Source organism: Tyto alba, unplaced genomic scaffold (genome assembly GCF_018691265.1).
Source record: "Tyto alba isolate M040663 unplaced genomic scaffold, T.alba_DEE_v4.0 Super-Scaffold_44, whole genome shotgun sequence".
NCBI lineage: Eukaryota > Metazoa > Chordata > Aves > Strigiformes > Tytonidae > Tyto > Tyto alba.
The window spans coordinates 6,511,400-6,538,818 of NW_024881320.1; the positions used below are offsets into that span (position 1 = coordinate 6,511,400).

Here is a 27,419-nt window from a genome sequence, read left to right on the forward strand (position 1 = left end):
CTTTATGTCCTGTATTGATGTATAACAATAGGATTATCACAACTTGCATCATACCAGAAACTTCAATTTTTACGTTAAAAATGGAAACCCACCAGAAATAAACATGTGGGTAAAAATATACATAACATTCACATACTATTTCCACTTCCCTGTAATGTTGATAGAATGTATAAAAGTAAAAGAAAGAGCCATAATGAACAGCTTCCAAGGAGCATCTGTTTTCCTTTGTTAACTGCAACACAGTGTAGAAGCATAAACAATGCTGGCAGGATGGCAGGATTACTGACTAAGGCAAAGCAAAGCTGTACAAAGTACTGGGATAGTCATGGGCTTTAATTGCAGTGCAATGGTTCCTTCTCAGTTCAGTTAAGGAAGTGACAAGTTCGTTTTTTTTGTGTGGGTTTTTTTTTTTTTTTTAATTCAATTACTGTAATTTCTTGGGTTTTTAAAAGAATGAATGCCATTAAGCAATCTCTGACATGGATATCTCCTGGACATTTTCTAAAGCGGTGTTTTGGAAACTGATTCAGCCTTTCTATTTGCCTTCTGGCTCCAGTTTGTTAACTTGCAAATTTTGTCATGGACCAAACAATCTAAATGGTTGCAGCCAGCCCTCATATTCATCTTTGCAAGAGGCCTCTTTAGAGTGCTGTGGAGTAGAAAAAAGAAAGAGGATAATGGAACAAATCATGTTTTCCACAAGAACAGATGCAATTATTGTCAACCTCAAGATTTTTTTTCTGTGCATAAATTTTTCTTTTCATCTTCCCTCATTTTTTTATAACTAAGTAAACTATTAAGCAATGGATTTTTCAGAATCTATTAACTTCCTGCATCCTTTGTATTGTATTTTGTTGCTCAGACCAGTCAGTGTATATTGTTGAAGAATAATGGAGTGGAAAAAGGAAGCAATGAGGTAACATTATCAACAATGCCATTTGTTAGTGCCTATGATTCTCAGTTAATTTACTGAAGATGAATAAAGTACAATATTTTGAACAAGTTTCAATAAAAGATTATTTTCCTCAGGCTTTAGTTTCCCCTTTCTCTATAACAGTTGATACAAACTAACTACCTTTATAAGGAATTTTCTAAAACTTAGTAGTCATCATCGTTTGAATAATTTTCAGGAGCTGGTGGGCAGAGTACTGTTCTGCAATGTGGTTTTCCCTGATGGCAGCGAAGAGGTTATCAGAACAAACAGTACCAATCAAGCAGTTAACATAATTTTGGAAAGAGATGAATTAGAGACAAGTAGAACTGTAGATATTTTATACATCTCAGGATCTTTCGTTTAGGATCTCAAAGCACATACCTAAATTAGTTAAAGTTTGTGAAGGCACAAATCATTCTGATAATTTCTCTACTTTCTCATTTGGCATATCAGCTTTTGAACAAAGTTCTGTGTAGATTTTCATTTTGCAGGTTGGAAAGAACACAACCAAATCTACCAACCACCCTCTGATAATTCCTGTTGTTACTTCCAGCAACACTGACAACTTTTAAGATTTCTACAGGGCATTCTTGACAGTACTTTCTCTGAAGACTGTGTATAGAATGCTGTGATGTACAAATTTATATAACCCATGAGGCAGTACAAAACTACTTGACAAGTCTACTATATCTTTTCTTTTCTTTTCTTTTCTTTTCTTTTCTTTTCTTTTCTTTTCTTTTCTTTTCTTTTCTTTTCTTTTCTTTTCTTTTCTTTTCTTTTCTTTTCTTTTCTTTTCTTTTCTTTTCTTTTCTTTTCTTTTCTTTTCTTTTCTTTTCTTTTCTCTTTTCCCTTCCCTCCCCTTTCCTCCCCTTTCCTTTCCTTTCCTCCCCTTTCCTTTCCTTTCCTTTCCTTTCCTTTCCTTTCCTTTCCTTTCCTTTCCTTTCCTTTCCTTTCCTTTCCTTTCCTTTCCTTTCCTTTCCTTTCCTTTCCTTTCCTTTCCTTTCCTTTCCTTTCCTTTCCTTTCCTTTCCTTTCCTTTCCTTTCCTTTCCTTTCCTTTCCTTTCCTTTCCTTTCCTTTCCTTTCCTTTCCTTTCCTTTCCTTTCCTTTCCTTTCCTTTCCTTTCCTTTTTCCTTTCCTTTCCTTTTTCCTTTCCTTTCCTTTCCTTTCCTTTCCTTTCCTTTCCTTTCCTTTCCTTTCCTTTCCTTTCCTTTCCTTTCCTTTCCTTTCCTTTCCTTTCCTTTCCTTTCCTTTCCTTTCCTTTCCTTTCCTTTCCTTTCCTTTCCTTTCCTTTCCTTTCCTTTCCTTTCCTTTCCTTTCCTTTCCTTTCCTTTCCTTTTCCTTCTCTTTTCCTTCTCTTTTCCTTCTCTTTCCCTTCTCTTTTCTTTTTTCTTTTCTTTCCCTCCCTCCCTTCCTTTTTTCAGACAACATTTGTTCCTACATGTGAATTTAATGCTTCCTCTCCAAGCAGGCTGTTTAAGAACATATCGGATATACATGAACTTGAATTACACACAGAACAGATCAAAACATCACTGTTCCCAGTGGCAAAACCAGTAGATCTAAATAGACTGCCATCATAAAAAATTCTAATTTCATGACAGAAACAGGGAACATTTTGATCTGTGATATTTGTCTGTTTAATGTATCAACCAAATTATTTTTCATCCTGTGCCTTCACACTTACTAAATGAACCCTCATTTGATTCAGTTTTGAAGGCCAGAATACTACTAAAGTGTCTTCCACTTCCTGAACACTTAAACAGAAACTAGTTATTAAAAACCAGCACACCAAAATGAAACAGCAGTTTATTCATTGGTGAAAAGGTCCATCAGCCTTATAACCCACTATTTGCCTTAATTCTAGACTTCAGAGACCTGCCAATCTCTCAAACAAATGACATTGTTCAGAAAACATTATTCAAAAACTACTATGAAAATGGTACGATTTCAGGTATTGTGGGAATAAATTCTGAATGTATAATGCCTATTCTATTTTTATATAAAAACACTTGCCCATATATATTCAGATGAGCAGCAAACCAACTCATAGCCCAGTGTCATAGCACTCCTAAGGACACAAAATCTTTTCACAAGTACTTCACTCCAGGAATTCAATGCTATTTCTCTTATGCAGAGTACCAAAACTAAATCATGTAAGTTATGTACAATTTTAGCTTTATTTTGTGGAATAAAAGGTAATCAGACTCATACCTACTCCTTTCTAGAGTCAAATTTTAGCAACTGCATTGTGTAAAACTGAGCAGTAGTGCTACATAACATAATGCATAAACACTCCTCCAGCCCCATTTGCTTGGACAAAATTGGCCTGTTTTTCAGGCCAGCTCTCAGGGGTGAAAAAGAATAAATTATTTTAGGCATGTTTTCCCCTTCAGGGCTGAGCCCTAACTCTGTTAGAATTTTGCTCCAAATTCCACATCCAAAGTTGTATAATTTCACACTTTCTGAATAGAAAAATGCAACCTAAACTGCACATTCTATCCTCAAACAAAAAAACCAAACCAAACCAAAACCAAACTCAAACCAAAACAAACAACAACAAACCCAACCAAACAAACAGAAAAATCCAAAAATTCCCACAGAAAACCTGTTATGCAAGAAGGAAAACACAAGGTTTGCTAAAGTTCAGGCTATACTGGAAAGATTACACATTGTTACATTTTTAAAAATGAGAGATACACTTAAAGCAAGCCTTTCATCCTACTGAGGCTGTGATATTAAACTTGAAGCACGGGCATCCAGAATTGTTACATTGTACCTTTCACAGGATTTAACATATTTGAAGAAACAAACACCCATAGTATGACAAATTCTGACACTACAATAGTAAATGGTAATTTTATTACTAACTTAGTGGCTAATGTGTCAGAGATTGATGTTTTATATTTTAAATTGGTTTTGCTAGGTTTTTTCAATGTATCTCAAGCTCTTCTCTATAGTAAGAGACAAACATTACTTATAATCAAGCATTATTAACTGCATAGCTCTTCACTTTCTGATAGTTAGAGAGCTAACATTTTTAGTGTCACCAATGTACAGAGACTTCACAGCATTAATGCTACATGTTATTCCTGTATCAGTTACAATATAAAACTAAGACCTTATCTTTATGTGCCTTATGAAAAAAAGAGTAAAAGCAATGTGTAAGCAACAATACAGAGAAGAGAAAAACATTAAGAAAGGGAGAAATTGTAGAAAGATGGTTAAATAAAATTAAGTGATGCTATGATACACATGGCTTTTCCTATCATAAAGTATTACATTACACTATCTTACATATATATATATATATATATATAACCCCAATTTAAAGTCCTCAGCAACAGGAAATTTCAGGTCTGCTTTGATACCAGGTGCTACACACAAAATGTAGAGTACATGCATAGCTATCTTTGAATTTTAGTAATTTGCATTGTCTCAGGGACTTAATCAGTCCTCTTTTGGATTGGAAATTTGGCAGTTGGCTGCTCTGTGACACATGCACGTCAGAGGTATCAAAGCATGAAGCTACCACTGTTTTGCAAGATTTGAGGATGGGCTTTCATTAAAGCCAATGTGAGTTACAGCTCTTCTGTTATGAATGAGGTTGCCGAGCAACTCACTTAAGCCCTGTAGAAATCCCAGACTGGAGTTTTATTTTTAGCTAAATGTAGCCCTATAAAGTGGCTGTTTCATGATGTTTCTTCCACTGAATGCATATGTGGTGAGGTAAGGGACGTCAGCCTCTCCTCCCATGCTAGTCACACTGTGCAGTATTTGCCACAGATATAATCACACTGTAGTCAGAAAGATATTTTTTGTCCCATAACAGGCACAAAAAAGAATTGAAGAAAAATTTTTATTATTAAAATAGTTTTTCTATCAGGACCTGGAGTAGCTGGGACTATGCCATGTGCCATGATATAGGGGAAGTTCTGGAGATTTGCTGCTGGACAAGAGCTTTTCAACATTTTATTGAGAAATTTAAAAATGCAAAGGTAAAATGCAGAAGGGTAGGGAAAAAGACTATTAGATAGTAATTATTTCTATCAGTATTTTTCAGAAAAAGAAGATACTTTTTCAATCAAGTCTCATAAAAAGCACTGAAAAAGTCTTTTTAGCAAAGACTAATAAAAATTTAGAATACTAAGAAATTATACATCAGGAGAATGATGTACCTCTCTAAAGTCTATCACTGTGTCTTAAATTTTCACTTGAAAATAACGTTTGTTCATAAAATAAATTTCTGTAATTCTTAATTAAAATATTTTATGTTCTAAAGTAGAAGCATGCAAATCTGAAAAAAATACTATGCAATCCACTTCTATCCACTCTACAGACTGATTTCTGTATCAAATGAATATATGAGAACTGTGCTCATGATGTTACCTGGTCATATTGCAGTGCTTTGTGGGACACACTTGCATACTGAAGGCTCAGGCGATTCTTTTCTTGCACAGCATCCTTCAGTTCATTTTCCTAAAACACAAATAGAATGTTATAAGACCATTTATCTCCATTACAGTACATCCTATTAAGTGCTTAAGGAAGCAATGTTTTTGCATTATTTGGTATTAACAAACTATTAAGAGTAATATCAGGCACAAAGCCACAGGCACTGAAGGTGCAGAAGCAGCAGATTAGTTTGCAATTACAGTTGGCTCTATCATAAACCCACATGTTTTCAGTAGATGATCTGATTAGAGATGTACAAGCCAAGACAGATGACCTGACTTCACAGGCCTGGTGCCTACAAAAATAATAAGGAAAAAATCTCCCTGTGGATGTAACAAAGAGCTCAAACCTGGCTGTCTCACTTAGAGCTGGGAAGAGAGAGACTGGGCTCCCAGAAAAAAATGTTATCAAACTTAGGTCTTCAGAAGGTATTTTAAGGGCAAAAGCCAACAACTGGAATGCATACATTTTTATATTCACATATTTCACTTTACTTATAATGTATATCTGTATATAATACACGTATATATATACATTATAATAAAATGATTTTTAGAGTTTAGGTAAGGTATCTATGTACTACAGTGGGAGGCAAATCAGAAACGCAGATGGAACTCAAAGGTAAGTAACCTATGCCTAAAGAGCAAAGTATTAGCCTCACAAATGTATATTTATATATTCAGAGAGCACTGTAAGGAAGAAAAAAAGGAAAAGTAAATAGAATGCAAATATATAGTCAAAGGCCAAACTAGAGGGGTGGAAATATTTTGTCAGGTCACACAAATCAAAATACATCCAGCTCAGGAAAAAAAAGCAGCATCCTCTGATACTTCTGACTATTTTTTGCACAAGTTTACAAATGTAGTTGTCTGAGATTACATCTTAAATTCGATTCCTTATGAAAGTTGCAATCAGTCAGGCTGGGAAATCTATAATTTTTACATTTTATAGTGTGCATTACATATTATCTTCTGAAAACATTTGTTATATTTGCCAAAAACTATACCAAGGTGGGCAAAACGGCCCAGCCGTGAGTGATTTTAAATAATATATGATTTTGCACCACTGAAATCCATCCTGTCAGCAAATTGCTCTATTAATTCTGCTGAGAACTTAAGGAAAACTGTTAATGTTTTATCACAATTTCTCTTTAAAATTCTCAATATGAAAAAAAAAAAAAGTAAACTTTTTATTTACCAATATAAGTTCTAAAAAAGGAATTTAAAGATTATAATATTTACATGTTCTTCATACTAGCTGAACCTAAAAACTTGCTATTTTAGGTACAACTTTCTTAAATCAGTTTCAAAACTCTGCACCAAGATTCATGTTTTGAATAGAAAACTAACATTTTCCATGAATACAAGTTGTTAAATTGCTTATCTAAATTGTTTCCTAAGCTTCATCCGCTGAGCATCAGAACTAGTGAAGCTTACATATTTCTGCCTAATGGCTACTTGACTAACATCTAAAAAGCTGCGACATTCAAATCTGACTGAAATTAACCACTGGGTGCAAAATGTATACGTTCAGCTAAACAGATAGTATGATCATGTGAATAATTTGTTTTCTATAGAAGATGAGAATAATATGTCAGTTTTATAATGAATTTCACACAGAAAAGACCATTCTCAGTAAGAGTAATTTTAACATATCAATTCTGCAGAAAATACTGCATTTCTGCTCACACCTGGAATTCCAGTCTGATAGTTATATTTGAACATAAACAAAAGATAGTGAAAATTAGTTCAGCTTAAGTAATGACATGTTACAGCACCACCACGGTATAATATCAGAACATCTCATCATCTGTGGGAAGTGGTTCTCTTGACTGTGTTAAGCACTAATGCACTAAACTAAACTAAGACAACAAGCTGCAGAATATTCAGTCTTCTGATTGAAGATATACTTATCTCACACATAAGGATCTCAGCAATTACGATTTCTCAAGTCTGTTAAATCTGTTGTTCAGGGTGTAATTAAAAGTGGCAGTCAGGCTCTGTGAGATGCTAGACAGTTCTGAGGGCCAAAATGAGAAGAATTTCTTAGCTCACGTTGCATTTTCAAAGGTGTGAATTAAATCAGCACATATTTTTATAATATGAACAAACTTCACAGAACAGTTTCTTGGATATGCAAATAAATAATTGCATCCTATTAATTGCTGAAAGTCACTTGTAAAGCATTGTGTGTCTATTCTGCACTTTATAAGGTGAAAATAAGCTACACTCCCTGCTCTGAAACCCTTACAACTGCAGGTTTTTGTCAGGCCAGATTTGACATTGACTTTAATGGATCAATTTTAATTTGTTACAAATCAATACTGCTCAGCTGAACTTAATGGGGAACAAGTGATGATGAGTTACCAGGTTTTAATAATGTTATTAAAAGGAATTCAAGCAGAAATGGGGAGGAGTGGAAGGGAAAAGAGAGGAGGAGTAATTGATGGCAATCTAGGCCAATATCTTTCACACTCTACATAAATTCTTCAGAATGGAAAACAGTTTATGAGTGATGACACAGCAACTGGGTTGGATTTTAGTCTTATGTGAAGAAAATATATTCTATTATATTATTTGCAAGGATGAATAGAAGTAGAGAAGTAACTATCCTGTTTTCATTGGTCCTTAGCTATAAGCCTCTTTCACTTTTATCTCTGTTCATCATAGTGACAATTTCCCTTAGTATGTTTTCTCATTTGCCAAGATAAAGCCCATCTATGTTCTGCACCCCAACCAAATCCATAAAGATCAAGAATCACCTGAAACATTAGCAGGAATTACTGGCACACTTCTAGCCTAAAAAATACACAGATAGAAACCCAGCAACTAAAACTCAGGTGCAAAATTTCCACTTGCAATATTTGCAGTAAGGATAGAATGTATTTGTATATAATATCAGTGTGTGTCCTGGGTTGAGTGAGTGGTGGAGTTTTTTGGTGGCAGGGGAGGGGGCTATCTGGGCGGCCCCCTGTGAGAAGCTTCTTGAAGCTCCCCCAGCTCCACGTCAGCTCCACTTCTGTTTGGGAAATTGAGCCAATCGGCTGCACCTCTGCGATAACGTATTTAAGAAGGGACGTGGTGACGGGCAGTGGGACTTGTGAGGAGGAGTTGCTGCAGCTGCATGAACACCAAGGTCAGTGGAGGAACGGAGGAAGAAAGGAGGGGGGAGGTGTGCCGGAGCAGAGACCCCCCTGTATCCTGTGGTGAGACGGCAGGGCGGCCCCCCCCTGCCACCCATGAAGATCTACGGTGGAGCAGACATTGATTTACAGCCTGTTGTTCCTGCTTGGATGATCAAAGTTCTGTGCCCGAAGAAGGCCGGAGTCTCATGGGAAAAGGCAGCCCCACTGCTGTAATTCAGTGCTGGGAGGATTGCAGCATGCGGGGGAGTCCCACGCCGGAGCAGCTCGGGAAGGGCTGCAGCCGTGGGACGGAATCCAGTCGGAGGAAGTTAGGGACCCATGACGGAGCAGTGTGGGGAACGCTGCGGCCCATGGGAGGAATTCATGTCGGAGAAAGTTTGTGGAGGACTGTCTCCTGTGAGAGGGGGACCACGATGGAGCAGGGGGGAACAGGTTTTGGACACTCCCCTCACTGAACATGAAGGAAGTGGCAGCACTGACTGCACCCCCCATTCCCTGCCCCTGCGCCACTGGGGGAGGAGGTAGAGATATCGGGAGCAGAGCTGAGCCCGGGAAGAAGGGAGGGGTGGGGGGAAGGTGTTCTCAAGATGTGGCAATGCTTCTCACTGTCCTACTCTGTTATGTGTTGTTAGTGTCTGTAATAAATGTATGTTCTTTTTTTCCTTCCCCTAACGAGTCTGCCTTTTGCTCGTGATCATAAAAGGGGGATTTTCCCCAATCCCAGTCCTATCTTGAACCCCAAGCCTGGCTCTCTGTCCCTTCTCATTGCTGGAGGGGAAGGGAGAGAGAGGTGCTGCATTGTGGTTGGCTGTCAATCAGGCCCAAACCACGACAGTGTGTTTGGTAGTGACATAAATACATGTACACTTATAATATTTAGATTGGTTGATCTCAGAAAAAGCATAAAGAATAAATGACTCAAAGTTTGCAGAGCAATAGCACATGGTAAAAGCCAGAAACTGAACCAAAGTCGTGTAAATTTTAGCCAAGCTCCTTTATTGTGCTATGTCTATGGAAATGATTCAAGTCATAATTACTGTCTACACAGAAATTCCCACAATATTAGTTTCAATTTGTTGACTTGAGTCATCTCTCAACAACAACGAACCCTTACAACAGGGGCTCTGTCAGAAGAATACTGGTAGGTTCAGCTGCAATAGTTTAGCTACTGCATAGTATTATCAGTCATGTCCCTGAAAGCAACTCATGATGTGGTTACCGAAGCAGCCCATGCTACTGTCCAAAGGGGAACACAAGCTAGTTTCTATGTAGTATACATAAGTAGTACTTCAACGAACAGTTATCTTCTCTCTCAAAATTCCTCATGACCAGTTTCTCCAGTGTTGAATGTTTCCAGATTCTGTTACTTGGAGAAACACAGTTATGGTACATGTAATACATCTTCTCTTCTAACCATATTCTCTTCTCTTGTGGCCGTGAAATACTACCTGGATTTTTACAAATGATAGTTATGCATCACTGCAGTATGTGATTTTCTGTCTAAACCACTGACTTCAGTGATCTGGTCCCTTAACAATATCTGCCTCAACATTTTCCAGTTTAGTTAAACAGAAACCTTCAACAAAAAAAGACCAAAGTTAATCCTAGCTATCCTAGAACTGAATTCCATCCAATAGGCAATTCATATATTTTAAAAGATAATTGAAGTAATGTAGAGGAAAATTACATTTTTACTGTTCTCTTCCATGTACAAACCAGAAAACTCAAATTTCTCCTATAAATTCTTATTGGCCCCCAGTTAGTCCCTGAAAGTTACCAGTTCATGGCTGCTCTTTGCAAAAGTGCTGCCATACCACTGCTGTATAAACAACCATTTGTCTGGGGCCAGAGTGGCACACAAAAAAGGTGGTTTTCCTTTGGGAGAGGGAATCCAACACATTTGATTATTATTTTATTATGTTGTGAATTGTCTTCATTAGGAATTTATGGTTGCATCCTGAAAGAGATTTGAAACTTCGAACACATTTTAAGGGAGACATGCCTTTTGAAAACTCCTGGTTCTTGCACATAAAAGCTATGCTTCCTTAAGATGCTATATTGACAAAGAGTATTTTTCCATTCTCTTTCTTTTATTTGGCAGTTAGCACTGAATGCATTAACAGGGCAACACTTCTCACTTCAGCTCTTACAGCTGCCAATTCCAAACAGAACCTCCAAGTCAACAGAAAGAAGAGGTCAGCAAATACATAGGGCACCAATCACAAATGACAGACTTACATGCAATAGGCTGGATATGTGCTTCTTGTCTCCAGCTTGCCTGTCAATGCTAGGGATTCTCCGCTACAGACTTCCCCACTCTCAATTTAATAACTCTACCTAATTCTAAAGGGAACTTGTAAAGAGATGCCATGCTGTTGTTGCCTGGATCTAAGAGGAGATTTTGTGGGATTTTACAATTCATTTCAGATCTTGACATGACTGAGATTTTTAAACTTCTTGACAATAAACCAGTACCAGTCCAGAAAATAAACCTGTGGAAAGCATTATCATGTACTCTTCCCTCATCCTTTCTATTTTTTAATGCAAATAACTTCTGACTTCTTTTTACAAACTTAATGAGTGTTGTCCCCTTTTCCCCTGCCGTCCACTCCCCTGTTCATTTATTCACTGTATGTAACAATTCTGACAATTTAATTATGCCTAAGAAGCAACATTTTACTAGAGTCAAATGAGGTCTACCATTTAACCTAAGGAAATCAATCCACTGCAGTTATTAATAAAGACAAGTAGAGTGAAAATTAAGAACTCATTAAGCCAGTTAGTCCAAGACACAGTATAAAGGTAAATGCTGACTAAATGTTAAAAGACTAATGTGCAAGCAAAAAGGAAGGAGTAGTTCATACTTCCCAAAAAGCTTCTCACTGGTCTCAAGAGTCTTGATGTTGGATTTCAGCTATTAACTGAACAGTCTGTCACCCCTTTTCTGATTATGTTGTTACACAATACCCATTTTAAAAAATCAAGGCTTGAAGCAATTTAATTACTAGTCTAGCATGCATCCAACAATTTTACAAACAGAGAAATATGTGGAAAATTAATGATAAGGAAAGAAACATTAGAAGCTATATGCAGAACTATTTCACCTTCCCCCAGAAAAAATTGCCAGTATTGTCACAGATTAGCATCAACTAGCTACAGAACAAACCAGCCCCAAACTTTTTCTAATGTATGTGTGCAGAAGTTGCACAGACCTTAGCTTGCTCCTGTTTAAGCTTTTTTACCAAGTTCAATACAAGAAGCGTAAACCATACTTACATATATTATATATGTGGTGGTATGTCAGACAAGCTGTATTCATGTCAGGAGTATAAGTAGCACAATTTGCAAAAAGAATCTGAAATGTCTTTAGCATGTCAGACAAAATCCCAAACAACAAGGATATTTCCCGCTGAATGTAAGGAATGCTTCAGGCATTCTCAGCTCAGACAGGCATTTTGGTTTAAGAAAACAACACTAAAGATGATCTTTTCAGAATCTGCAAAGTAAACTGAATCAGAGAATTGACAGCCCTCCCCAATGTATACAAACACAAACAGTCCTGCAGTGTGCTATTTTTAAAAGGGTGCCCAGAGCACTACACAGATTTAAAGGCTCACAAACCAGTACATACTTCACAAAACATGAGACAATTAATAAAGAAACATCCATGAAACATTAAAAATAAAAGACATTAGAAATAAATTGTATTACCTTATATATAAGTTGCATCTTTTTAAGTACAGAATTGAAGGCAAAAATGTGTGTTCTTAACAGAGCAAAAGTAAAAATTCTCCTACAGATATGAGGACTGACTACAGAAATTCATGGTAGGAGGATGACTTCTGTAGATTTAATACAATTTGACACCACTGTCTGGGTAATAATGTTCTACATTGCCTGGAGAAAGGCATCTGTTGCTCTGTGTGCTAGTTTGCTCATCCATCAATTATTTTTGTTGAAAAAAAGGTTATACACTATTCATTTATTTGTAGCTCTTCTTCTTTGAAACTTATTTCTGCCAGTAACCTAGAATGACTGTATTAGAACACCCTGATTATAATCTCCTGTGATATTTCTCTATTTTGATGATACATGAATAGAATTAATCCAAGAGAAAAGGGAAAACCTCTAGTCTACAGCTACTTAAAAAGGAAAAATGAAGAATCTTCTCATCTTTTCTAATGTATTTTTGCCCTGTAAATGACTCACTTCTGAGGTTAGGTTCATCACCACCAATTCATTTTTTTAGTTCTTGTAAGAGCTAGGTTTTAAAGGCAAAGCTGACTCATACTGAATAGTACATAGTAGAACTATTGAAAAACCTCATCATGGACAAGCTAGCAGAGCTAGGCTGAGAGGCAGAGCCTGTACAACAAGCTGCCATTGAAACTTTTCTGATTTTCTCTTTATAATTAACATGTGGATGATGCAAGAAAAATACAGGCTGGCCTGTATGATTCTAACTACTATATAATATAGCACTGAGCAAAGTGGAACCAGAAGTGAGCAGAGAAAAATATCTTTCACAAAAATGCTGCTGTTCTGTTACAGTTAGTTAATGTTCTGACACTACTTCCATGATATCTGACAGCTTTGGATGCATACTGGTAAGATAAAAGTGGGATCAAAGAAAGCACTGAAAGCTGCTGAATGTCCCCTCCCTGCCCCATGAAGGGTACAGTTCTATGCAGTACTGTCTTCCACAGTTGCCAACTTTGACAGTTAAAAAGTTGTACTTTTAATAAATTGCACATTATAAATTAGTGGAAAACTATTAAGTGCAATGAAAAATAATCAAATTAAAGACTTCTTTTTTGAGGTGTTTCACTATTTCCATTTCATTCTTCCTCTCAATTGTCATAACGAAGTACATATTAGCAAGTAGCACAATAAAGTAGTCAGATATTTTATGACGTTAGCATTTAAAAAACTAAGGAAATTCTATGGAGATTATTAAGTCATACGTAAGTTTTTTCCACTACCACTCTTAATATAAAGGAAGATCTACTCAGAAATGCTTGCATTTTAAATAAAATCACTTCACAATTAAATCTCCTACATTTTAAAGATAGGAACTTTTCCATGCAAATTATGCTTTGTTCTAACAAAGGAAAACAAATGCAGCTTTATTCCTCTAATCAGTAGGCTGAATTTAGCATAAGAAACATTACATAAAAATAGCGCTTCTTAGAAAGCACTACTAAATAAGGAACACAGGGTCTGTAGCAGTTTATTGGACTTGGAAATCACCAGTGTCTTGGCACTGCAGTGATCAGGACCAGATGTTATGGAAGAACAATTAATGCATGGTATTATTTTTCACTTCAGTAAGACTCTTAAGATAATGAGTTTTGTGCTACCAACTATATTTCATTCATGCTCTTTCTGTCTTGTCCTTTGGAGTATTAGCTTTTCATGCAACTGTTTCTCATCATTTGTCCACACCGTCTTTTCTACCACCTCAAACCCATCACCCCCATAAGAACACTGATTTATATGATAAGGTACTCACTGACATGTTTTGCAGAATCAGAGAGGAAAAGGACAGATCAACATCAGATTCACCTGAACTTCTGGAAGATTCCCCTATTTTAGAATCACATGTAACCATATTTGATTTACTGCTGCTCAGACTATGGCCATCACTGAAAATTGTTCATCACATTCTCCATCTTATTTTCTTCACCTGTGGCACACAGTATGAACACAGTAAGATCCTCTCATCTCTTTTAGTAATGAAAATGGGTAAAGCAGTAACTTTAGATATAAGTGCAATGGTTTTATTATAGCAGCCTTACTCATGAATAAATAACACAGCAGACATTCTACCTGCAACAGTTTATAATGAATTACCAAATATGCAAGTTCTCTTCAAGACATCACTTTTTGACTTTATACCTACAGTGGCTGAAGGAAGTAATCATGAAGACAGCAAGAAAGCAGACATTCCCCATGATAACGTTATTTAGTATTTGTTATTATGTTTGTATTTTATGATGCCTTGCTTCCTCCATGAGGTATGTGGAATGCATTAACTAGACTCTATACTCAAAAGCAAAAGACCAAATGTCTTTGCACACTTTCAGTTCACACCACAGATGGAATGAAGCCTCTAACTGGCAGTAGGTGGCATTATTTTTTTCTTGTTAACTTCTTCAGAAAGTATCAAACACTAGCAAAGACAGCAATTGTATAACTTATGTTTTCAGTATCATCTTTTAAAACCTTCTCAGCATTTGCAATGAAATGTTATTATTGGATAACTGCTTAATTCCTTAATGACAAAATCATACATAATCTTTTTGTGGATAAGTAGTATACAAATGCATAGCTGATAACCAAAGAATCAATTCAAGGTAATTTTAGGCCTGTTGACTTCAAAGAAAAATAAGGAGCAAGTGAGAAGTCAATTCTCATCAATGATGAGTTATTTATGTATGTTAACACTGTAATACTTTCAGCCTAGGGCTGTTCAAATAACTAAAATTATGCAGTATTGGTAATGCTGTCATCAGTGACCATATACAAATTATTTTTATAGGCAGAAGTTTTAATGCAAGTCTTGTACCAAAGTAATTCTACCACCATCAACACAGCTGTTCCTAATTTAGCCACCCAGAGCACCTATGCAATGTGTTTTAGCTTTTTTCAGGCTATCCTCTTGAAGATACCTCCTCACTTTAAGTTAGCCAAACTACTATATACTATTTCCTTTTGTTCCACCTATCAAATACCATCCAGCTGATGGGAACATAAACATAACCAAAGATACAATAAAAATACTTTTCTGTAGCCTTTAGTAGTAAATTAATCTTAAACTTAATATTACCGTAGTGTTTTCCCTTTGACAGTATTAGAAAGTTAATTTTATTTGTGGGCTGAAGCAAAATCAATATTGATTCAGGGGGTTTTATTTCAATTATTTTTACATGCACTTCTCAACACAAAAATTTAATCTGTGTATCTGAGAGACAGACAGTCTAATTCTCATTTACCATAGCACAGTTCTTATTTCCACAGGGACAACTTATACCCAAGGGAAAGAATAATTTATCTACTGCTAAAGGAGAAAGGAGTGAACAAGGTCCCTGGTCTTGTATAAAGGCACAAAGGAAACACAGTGTGGCTTAATTATTAACCCCATTTAAATGCTGGTATCAAGCTGGCACAGTCTGAAGAAGACATTCCCCAGTGCCCCCTTAACAAATATTTTCCTTTTATTTTACCATCATACAACCTATTTTTTGTTTCCCATTGCCAACTGGTAGCAAATTGTTCTTTTGCCTGGAGTCCAGTGGATGTGCCAGAGATCTAACTTATTTCTGTAGGCCAAACCAAATATTTAAAAATAATAAAAATGCATAATGTGGCTTTATTGGTTTCTGCACATGTGAATTTCCATTCACACTTTGTGGTAATTCATAGGGAACTTGCTAGCCACATTTTCCACTTATTTCAATTTCACTAGTCGCAGAACAAACAAAATGCATCAGCTAAAAAATACGAACAAAGTTGTTCTGATCACCACTGAAGCTCATTAGGGATAAGGCTGCAGAAAGCATCTATTCAATTATCTACTAAGGCATTAAGGTTTCCATTTGCTGATTAACAGAACATAGAGAGAAGACTGGTGAATGGCAATGTGAACTTAGAGATGTCTCAGTAGAATACCTTATAGGATCTTCTAAAGACTGTGTATGTTAGTATTCGGCTAACACACCAGTTGCAGACACTTTTATGTAGGAATAGCTCATGGAGAGATCTTGTCAACATTGATTAAATTGTCAAATTCATTGTGCTATTTCTTAAAATAGAAATTTCTTATTCTTACCTAAATAGAGCAATCCATTTTTTGTTTTATTTCACTGATAATTAAAATTCAATCACTTAGATCAGCTTGCACAAACATTTCTCAAAAAGCTTTCCTTTTTGTCATGCACAAAGAGGAGAGAATAGCAAACAAGATCAACTGTTGTCATGGTAACACCATGCCCCAGCAGGTGAAATACTCAGTCCTGTGGCACTAAAAAAAGGATGAAATGTACTGAACCTTAGCATGAATGACATCAACTAAATCCCAACAAGATAAATGTTTTCTCATAGACTGGCATATTTTTAAGTAATACATTTAGAGAGGCAAAAGTTAAAATATGTGAACTCTGGTGACATTAGTAATCATTCAGTTGTCTCAGGGTAATTTTATTAGGCAGAAATTTATATTGATATGTTGGATGATTTTGCAAATCACTATGCAAAGTTTAGCACAATTTTTAAAAATTGTAGAGTGACTTGAAAACAGAAGATAATTTTTCATTTCAAGACAGATATGAGAAAAATATATTGAATAATTTTAAGGGTTAGATGACAGAAGCATCATTCAAAACCAGTTCTTCATGCTCCATGAGTTCTGTTTTCAGAACAGATAATATTACAGCCTTCAACTAAGCCTGTACAATCAATTTTTTGTCTCCCATTAAGCGAAGATGGTGTGATTAAATACTAAACAAATTTATGAGTTAACCAAAATAAAGTATTATGGTCCATGGCTTTCCCTGCATGATTTTTTAAGAAAAGCTGTACAAAACTGCATGTTGGTCCTTCTATGATGCAACCAAATCTTTATCTAAAATTATCTACAAATGCCTACCTCAAAACACTTCATTTTCATTTGCAGAGAGCAGAAAAACACTTTGCATTCCTTCCTTAGGAAGAACAAACATGCAGGTAAATCACAAAGCCACCTTCTCATCTGCAGGGCTCTCAACCAATGAGAGATCACCATGTATCATATTCTATTAATCAAAGCTGTTTTCAAACCATCTTCAACAAAATTTGAAAACTAGATAAAAAATGGAACTTTATGTGATTTCTTGCATAGTATAACATTAAATCTTGAAGGGCTACACAGTTAGTTCTAAACAACACAGACATTTTCTCCATCCATTTATCAAAATGTAATGACTTTAACAAAGCTTAATGGTTTTATTATGTGTGTATTTATGGGTGTGAAAACTTACACATACTATTTTTCTAGGGATTCTCAGGAAAAATACATCACAAAACAATGAGTTTAAACAGTGTGCCAGTCAGAATTTGAAATTTATAAATTGCTCACAGTCCTTAGGCAAACAATGAGTGAACTGTGCATTCATCCTTCCTAAGTGCCAAAGAAGAGAAGGTAGCTCTATCACCTAACTAAAACAATGTTGTTTCTTATCCTTCTGCTCAATATCATCTAAAGTCCTGTTGCAAGGACATCAAGGAGATATACAATAACAAGCAAATACTAGAATTCACCAAAAACTTTTACTTTTTTCAAATAATATGTCATTATTTTATTAACTTGAAATTTAGTTCAACCTTGAATGTCAGTAATGTACCAAACTTCAATTAGAAGAATTAGAAGAAAAACTCTGTCTAAATATATTTTTTATATTTGAAAGCATAAGACAAAATAGGGGCTAGAATTGGGTCTAATTAATATATAATTTTGGAGGCAAGAAATCCTCTACATATGGAAAAAGGAAAGTAGCTTTACAGATTTTAAACAGTAGCTGCTTGAAGACACTTCACAGCTTGGAGTTACAAAAATCGTATTAGGAAAGGTTATTTGACAGAGTTCAAATGAAGAGGATGAGAGCAGTATCTCCACGAGAATAATATTTACATATATTGATATATGTACATGCTGGGGATGTCAACAGTTTGTACAGTAAACCTGGGAGGAATACATGAAACCTGTTTTTCACAGAGAGAAACTCAGTAATTAAGACCAAAAAATGTTGGGTTTGGAATCCTCTGCTGGTTATAGACATCCCTGAAAAACTGGGGCAGTCACCAACAATGAACACTTTGGAAATGTGGTCTTAGATGATTTAACTGGCACTGAACAGTAATATGAAAGCAGAGTCAGACACAGATACTAACATCCTCCTGTGTACCACACTACACAAACATACAAGTCTTGAAGCCTTTAAGAACCACAAGAACTTCTTTTTTTTTTGCTGTTTTAAATCTGCTCTACATCTCTGTATTCTATAAAGACAATTTTTCAGGCATTTTTGAAGAGAGCAGTGTATAAACGAAATACTTTGTATTAACATATCACAAGAAACAACACAAAATCTAAACAATATATTTAGCATGTTACTTTTTCTTATCTTCTCTTTCCTAAATCTAATTAATGCTGCCAGGGAGGTATTTATATACTATTCTGCATAGTATAAAATAAAAAGTAAACTAAATCATCAAGGCCCCAAATCAGGCAAGGAACTAACTGCTTAAGAGCAGTGGAATATTGAAGCAATTTATCCAAACCCCCTAGTATTTTCTTCTTCTTTAAACTCTGACACAAATCTAAACAGAGCCCTGACTGCTTTCAACAGGGTAGAAAATCATCGGCTAGAAATCTGCATTAAAGTTGCAATCAGACTTATTTCTCTGCTATTTCCAAGTCTTATCAAACATACTATTTGGCATCTCAAATTAATCTTAAATTTGCTTCGACATGACTAATTAGGTGCATATTACCCGTAGTCTTAAATCATTATTTCATTACTTAGAGTTACATGTGGTAGCAATGAAATGTATTTCACTCCCACTTACTCAGAAAGCAGTCCTGTATGTATGCAATTGCATCCATCTTCCTTCATTAATGACACAGGCAAACAGAAAGAGTCAGAGTTTCCTTCTCCTCATTCAGTCTGCACCACATCATACTCTTAAATGAAAATTAATCTTCCTTACTAGCTGAAGCTGACCTTTTAGCCACTGCCTGTAAAGAGAACATCACTCCCCTGGGGGCTGTTCAAGGGGAGGGCCTTTTTGCGCCTGACACCTCTCAGCCACCAGATGAGATGAAGCAAAATCACATTAAAACAGGTAATTGGGGAAGGTATGATTAATATTATTTATACAAGGAAGGCTGGCAAACCATGCTCAGCTTCTTGCTTCCTTAAGTACCTCAGGCAAGGAAGCTCGCTGTGATCTGTAATGTCAGTAAATATTTACATTTTGGTTTATTCTTTAAAAGTCAAAAATTAACTGCTTGAAGCTGAATGTAAAGATTCTGTAAGATTTCACTCAGTTTCTGTATCTATATGCTACTATTATACCACTGAACTAGACCAAGACATTCTGGGACTTAGGGCATCTGTATTCATTTAAATAACTGAAGTTTATTCATAGTTGTTTCCAAGATAAAACCTTGATATATTAGGGAACCACAGAGTTTATTTTTTTGGTACTTGCTCATTTATTAAATGAGATGTGCAAAATAGTTTACAGAGACTGAAAAAATATTTTGTTTTCTGTCACTCAAACCAATCTGAGTATTAGAAAAACCTTTTTAATATAAGCATGAATTACTCATATCCTGAATATAGCTTTAAAAATCTCTTTCTTTCACTTCATATGAAATTCACAGTATTTATGTCCTCCTTAAAAAAAATGTACAATCTTTGCTGTTGTAATTTGTACACTTGCTGATATTTATTCCAAGTTTTATATTTAAAATATAAACAGTCTAAAACCAGGTCATAAGTCTGAAAACCATTAGGACAACCAACCAGGAAGAGTCCAGTTGGAGCACAGAACTCAGCTTCTGTATAAAATACCAGGTGATTAGCAAATAATCTTACTTAAGGAAAGAAATGGAAAGGGGAGGAATAATGATGCAAAATATTTCCAATTTGTAAACTGACTGAAAATAAATCTTGACTCAAGTGATATATAGAGGGGAAATAAAAAAAATAAATTAAACTCTGGATAGTGAAAATAACCCTAACTCAAGGAAATCTCTGAAAATGGTAGGACAATATAAAAGAATACTACTATTACTACCGGAATATAGTATTCCACTTCACAAAATTAAGTGTTGAAAATTTCTCATGCTGAAATAAAGATCAAAAAGAAAATAATTGCAACGTTAATAATATTTTGCTTTAGGGCTTGTTGTATTTAATTTTTTTGGTTCATAAAAATCAATTGTTGTGGCAGCTACAAATTTAAAGTTTTGTGGAAGTTCTCAGGAAAGGCTTTGAGGATAGGAAAAAAAAAGAGCAATACTGAAAAGCACTAGTCACAAAGAATGTCTTATTTTCTCTATTTCAAATTACCAATCATAAAACAATGTAAAAAAAAAAAATCTATCCTACACAAATGAATTAAAAAATTTATTTTTAAAAGAATGACTGTCATCTCCCAGTACTCTAACTTAAAGATACTGCCAACTAGTGTATGCTAACAAATATAGTTCAGACACTATCTTTTGGGCTTCTTCTTGTGACATAAATTAGGATGCTCTTAATTATAACGTTCTCTATACTTGTATTTGAATGGCTTTTCATATGAACATTCAGCTAGCATTCAGCTTTAGTCTAGAAACCTCAAAATGACAAAGGTTTTTCAGCAGACTGTATCAACATTGACCAACAGATCAAACACAATTTAATTGATCATAATTAAAAAAAAAAAATATTGTAAATAACTGATGGAGTACGTGTCTCTGATCTGGTTTGAGCCGCTGAAGAGCTTTTAAAATAATTCAAACACTGTACATCCTGGACCAATAGGTTGGTATCCATGTTTGTTTCAAGTTTTAAGCAAGTACAAGGCCAGTTTAAAAAACAAATTAATGAAATCATTACTGTGTTTAATAAAAGATACAGTTTGTTTTATAAAACCTAGTGTGTTAGGATTGCACTCAATACCAGAAATAAGATAACCAACTCATTGTACTGACTACTTCACCAGTTTTCTTCTTTTTCTATTCAGACTGAATATACAAAGAGATAAACCCATTTTTAAAAACACCTGAAATAATATACACTATCCCAAAACCTGAAAGAAAAATAATTTAATTTACATTCTGGGAAGATGTAGATTAATTTCAATTTTGTTTCGTTTGAACTTATTTTCACTTCCCAGTTTCTGATCCTCACATGTTGTGTATTATCAGTGCAACTGAGGAAAACATTAACAGAAATAATTTACCTTTATTTATTAAAGATAAAATTTGTTTGCCGTATGTTTCTTAAAACTATCTAAATTATGTTTTCTTATGAATCATCAACTGAAAAAATGATAAAAGATTATATTTGATTAAAATCATCCTCATGTTTCATCTTTGTATAGCAACCTCCTAAGACATACACAGACACTGTCAGCATAATTTCTGAACTCTCCCAACTCATCAATTAAAAACAAACTTACAGCTTAAAATCTATTAATGGAGTCAGAATCAGATCTCTTGCAAGGTAATTATAATTCTCTATGCAAAACAAGTCCTTGGAGAACATTTAAAATCTATACAAAAATTTCCAGCACTTTTGACACTGGAGACCAGACACTGTCAACTATATTTCTACCTATTATGAATTTCATTAACATACATTTTTTATTCATACTGAAGTAATTTTAAATTATTGTTTTGTTTTTTTTTTTTTTCTTGATGTATTTATTTGTAACAAGAAATGCTGAGAGATCTTCAGTCCTCAAGCAAACTAATTAGCTCTAATAAAGCCAAAAGAAATTAGTTTTGGTTAAATACTAACAGATAACAAATTTAAGTGATGCTTCTGAATTGAAATGGGCTGAATTTCAAAACAGGAGGCTAATCAAAAGGGAGCTTCAATTTACCTCCCATTATGAATAAATATTTTTAGATTGGACGGCATTTCTAGACACATGAACAGAAAAAGACAAGGAGAATGTGTGTGTTCATATGACAGCTACCATGAAACCTCAGGAAAAACAAAAGTAGACCACAAGATAGTAGGGAATATTCAAAAGAACATCACTTAACTGCATTTCTGAACATATTCATTCAAAAGTCTCAATAATATTTGCTGAAGATCAACTCTGCCACTTTGCTTCTAAGGGCCACTTCCTGATGTCATCTGTCACTTTATCACAGAAGTAAAGGCAGCTAGCTACCCTCTGCATTTTTAAAACCAGCTGTGATAATAATTATGCATGCATTTTAAAGGTTGTAGTGTAGGGAGGTCAAATGCAAATGATGCCAAGCTTTTCCTCGTCTGGAGATCGAGATGAAATCTCATCACACTGACACTAGGTTTAAATGAAGTTGAACATCACTGAATTCCCTCTGATATGGCTATCAGCAAAGTGAAGAATGAAACAAAAAATTAAAGATAGCCCCAGATGGCTTGACATTTATGAAGTTTTCTAAAACATAAACTTTGTATCATTGATTCTTTTCTCCAACTATTTACTGGAGAATGACACCTGCCTGTAAAAAAGTGATTACCAGAGATCACTGAAGTACCAGAGATCAGATGTTTTGACAGACTCCCCTGCTCCCATAACAACCAATATGTCTGTTGTTCTCATAGGTGTAATAGTGCATAAAGATTAATATTTCTCCTAGATTTCCTCATGCAGAATACATAGCTCCAGAACTGCTATTTAAAGTATTTCCATTACCTGTAGCACTAAACTAACCTGTATTTTTGCAAGAACATTTTCAGTTGCCAGAAAAAAAAGTTCTTCCACAACGTTGATGTGATTTTTTATCTATATACAAAAGAAAGAACCCGTGACAGAAGGCAATTTCAACATACAAAACCAGTCTGCACCGTTTTACTCTTCTGTATAGTCTTCACTTATTTCAGGTTATTTCATACTGTAATCTAGGGTACAGTTTGTCCCACCACATCACAGTTCACAGTGTGGTAACAGTCCCATTTACACTCTGAACAGACAACTTTTTAATGTTCTGACTACCAGTCCCTTCCCCCAGAAAAGTGAGTTATGGAGAGAGGAGTATGTATGTTTGTATACGTGTGCCAAACTATATCCACACACACATATGTTCCACTCAGGAAAACAAAAATCAACTACAACGCAAGCCAACAACCTGCCAATTCTAGAGTTTTTATAGATTACACTTAAAGATGACTGCTGGGTCAATAAAAAAAAAAAATAAAAAATCTAGACATAAAGAATTGTTACATGTGTTATCTCTTTACTGCCAAAACATAGCCCAGACGGCTGATCAGCTCTGAAATGACCTATACTTCTTATCCAAAGGAAACCACAAATTAACTCTTTCTTTAAAAGACTCTGTTACTCTGACCTTTCACCTCATTAAAGGATATTTTCAGATACTCCTGCCAATTCTTTCCCTCCACTATTGCCAGTTTGGTGTGAAGTCTACCTGACAGAAATCAGGGATAAAATCTCTTTTTAGGAATGCAAACTCAATTTTCATAATAAACTACTATTTTCTGACTTGCAAAGACTAGAACCATTAATGTGAGTGTAAAATCTTGTGTAAGCATTTTACACGCCAGTCATACAATTTATTTTTGCAGAAACTAGAAATAGCTGAATTGTCTTTTTGTGTATGTTCTCCTGACATTCCTTAAAAAAAATAAGGAAGACAAGAAAAAACGTGATCAGAGATAGCAGGTGTCTCAAGATAATACTGAAATGAGCTTTTTATCAATTTGAACATCTGCCCTTACATATATGATCACAGGACAGCCATGGTCACGTATTGAAAATTTGGTTAACCCCAGAAACATAAAACTATGGGTCTTTAAAGGACCCAACATACCCAGTAGCAAAGTAACACTGGAGAGAGGACCTCTCCATGGCAGAGCTAGGGAAACAACAAGTGGTAAACAAAGGAAAGAGAAGCCATGTGTCTACCAGCTTAAAACATACCATGGAGTACAATTTTGTGAAAAACTAACAACAATGATGTTGTAAAATATGTCATAAACAAAATTCAAACACCTGTCTCTATCTGCAAGATGAAACACGTATGCTTTCTCTCTCCCTCCATGTTATTTCTAGAGTGCAGGATATATAGAATTTAATTTATCATTTATGCCAATGACAATTACAGTGTTTTAACTTTCTCCTAAATTTGCAAATCCCCTCATTAATGATCCTTTCCCTCCATTAGTGGTTTACTGTTGTTCTATTTTGTAAGCTTCCAGCAAATTAACACTAAATTGAATTCCACAGAAAAAGACGTTACAGGCTTTCTCCCCCATGTCTCCTTTAATCACATTTTCTTCTCTGTCAATTTACACTATATTTAATGGTGGCAATTATTTGTAAGCTTGATTTCTGATGATTATGCTTATTATAGTTCAGAGGATTACTCTTCCTGTCTATCTTTGGCTAATTTTCAAAGAAAAGATTTTATCTGGAACAATTTGTCTTTTGTGTAAATATCACTTTTATCCTTCACGATTTATTTTCCCTTCTACTTCTCTCTAACAGCACTCCACCCAGTGTGTGGCAGAGGGCACAAAATCCTCACATATTTCCTTCTTTCACAAATCATACTAGCAAATGGTGGAGAACAGACAGAAGAACTAGAAATAAATCAGTATCATTCACTTGAACTAGATGTAGAACACATTCTTCTAATTATGGACAAGCAATCTACCAATGGCCAAGCCTATATGTAAATACATTCCTTTACTATTTTAAATTGCTCTGAAATTCTTTTAAGAAAATAAAATTATTATTTGTTGGCAGTATGTCATGAATATAACCTTCATTTTTTTTTAATCTCTCCATATAAAAGTATTGCTTTTTAAACCTCTATGCTTCAAACTATTTGAAGTATGATAGAAGGTTATCTGCCTAATCCATTTATTTTACTCAGATGTTTCAGATTTTATAGAGCTATGCAAAGTTTGGGTCTGCTTAACAGACCTGTAAAGCTCTTCACAAAGCAGAAAATGAGTCAGGAGAAAAAAATATACAGCCTTAGGGTGGTTTTAAAAAAAAAAGTGTGGTAAAATTAGAAGTGTTGTAAAATTACAAAATTACTACAAGGGACAAATTTTTAATTACATATATTATTGACATTGTAACTCCCTAGAGAATCCATGTTACCTTTCTCCTTTTATTTTCTAATGAAAAGGCAGCAGCTGAAGAAAGCTTGTTAACTCCATTTTTTCAAACTTATGATTCTGTTTCAATCCTTGTCAAAATGGAAACTGCATTTCAGTTAGGATCTTGACCAAATGCAAACTACTGCAGCCCTGAAACACTCAGATGATGCTTTACGTACTCAGGGGAAAATAAACTCACTGCCAGCATCTTTCGTATTCAGTTTTCGTGTCTGATGATCAGAATCTGTCCCTTTTCTTTACTGTTTTCAGCATAGTTCTGCATGATTCAGTCCTGGTGCTGCCAAGACTATGTCATCATAAATGGGTTTTAACTACACAATTAACCAAATGACTTAACATCACTGTTCTTTCTTTGAGAATGACTGAAGTTAATGCTGTCTCCTTAACTCAGCTTCTTAACTCAGCCATTGCTAGCTGAACCACATGTAGAAAATGAAAGAGCAGCTTTCCCTGAGAGTCCTAAACTGCCCACAGTGAAGTGATATGCCTCTGTAGAGTAAAGATGACAAACTGAATGTTATGGCATTTTACATCCCTGACATAGAAAACTTAAAAATCCCTGTCCTGTTCCCTGGATAGGTTATAAACCAATCAAAAGTTTGAACAATTTTTCTCTGCTGGATTGTCAAATGGCATTATTTCTTCTTATGTGCAAAATGTCTGTTGAAAGTTGCTCAAATGCCAAAATGTGTCTAATCCTGCTATAATGTGGTAGATAATAATTTCTAAATTTAGGAAGTAATCGCTTTGCTGTCCAGGGAAGTGTACACTAAAAAAATGATCTCCTCTAGGCAAGTCCTCAATTTAAACACCTATTCAAACTTCTGTGAACACAAGCACTAAACCTTTGGAAAAAATGAAGCTATACAATTCCATTGTTGCAGTTTACTGTTTTCATCAGTGCTTGCTCTGTATCACAACACAACAAAAATAACAATATTCAGTGCTTAGATGTCATCCAATACATAGTTACAAATTGCTTTGCAAATAAAACTGTACAGTTCTCTTGGGTAATATTCCTTTATGTGGAGGATTTCGACTTTCCCAGTTGTAGTTCTATTAGAATTCTGAACAAAAACTTGACATTTCAAACCTCTTTGTGCAAATGAAAGAAAAGAAAAGTTCATGTTTTAAATACAATCTACCTGACACTGCTGCCCTACAGCAGTTTCTTGCCAACTTGAATCTTGGGAGAACTTTGATTTCAGGAATTTCAGAGGACATAATTCTTAGTTTCTAAAATCTGAAAGAGACCAGAGTGAACAACCAAGCAAACAATATGGCAACAGAACAGTTTGCCATCTGCTAAATTAAATTACTTTTTCAGTAGCCCTACAATGTGGATTTCAAATACACTGTCAAATCCCAAACCAGCTAATTAGTATCATTCCGGATTTTAAGAAAGTATCAGCAATGATCTACACACATTTATCACGTACAGGTTTTAGTTTCACATATGTTTTATATTCTATGAATTAACAGAGAATAAAAGATTCAACAATAGAGACATTCCACATTTCAACTATAGTTTTACAATTCATAGGACTGGGCATCAATCCCACTGAGATTTAAAAAAAAAAAAAAAAAAAAAACAACAAAAAACAAACCAAAAAAAAACCAACAACAACAAAAAAAAAACAGGGATAAAATTTCCAGTAAATTTTCATAAGTATTCAAAAAGAATCAGTGAAACCCGAATGAAACCATACAGACCAGTTTGTGAACTGAAATCATGGACAAATTAAAAAGAGAAAGAAGGGTGTCCCACCCAAAGAGATAAGCAGAGGCCTCTGTGGAAAGCACAGAAAACTCCCAAAGTACTTTGTCACCTTCAACTGCTGCCTGGTTAGGGGAAGTGGAGGAAATTTAGTCCTATTCATTTTGGTGTGCATATGCACACTAGCTCCTGTCTCCTACAATAAACCCCCTCCGCAGATTCAATCACTCTGCTAGCCACTGCCATGACGTGACCATACTTTATACATG

The 27,419-nt window shown here is 35.1% G+C and overlaps 1 protein-coding gene across 19 annotated transcripts in view; it reads right to left on the bottom strand.

The window, feature by feature from the left end:
- The window catches only part of RIMBP2 (RIMS binding protein 2), a 153,512-nt gene that overhangs the window by 64,386 nt on the left and 61,707 nt on the right, over positions 1-27,419 (bottom strand). For 17 of the 19 annotated variants that reach the window (XM_042805404.1, XM_042805403.1, XM_042805400.1 and 14 more), the window contains one exon: positions 5,322-5,411. In XM_042805404.1, coding sequence (XP_042661338.1) covers positions 5,322-5,411 — 90 coding nt within the window. Of the gene's footprint in view, positions 1-5,321; positions 5,412-12,243; positions 12,338-19,137; positions 19,241-27,419 lie in introns of those variants that run through there. The other 2 variants (XM_042805401.1, XM_042805407.1) reach the window with 2 other exon arrangements.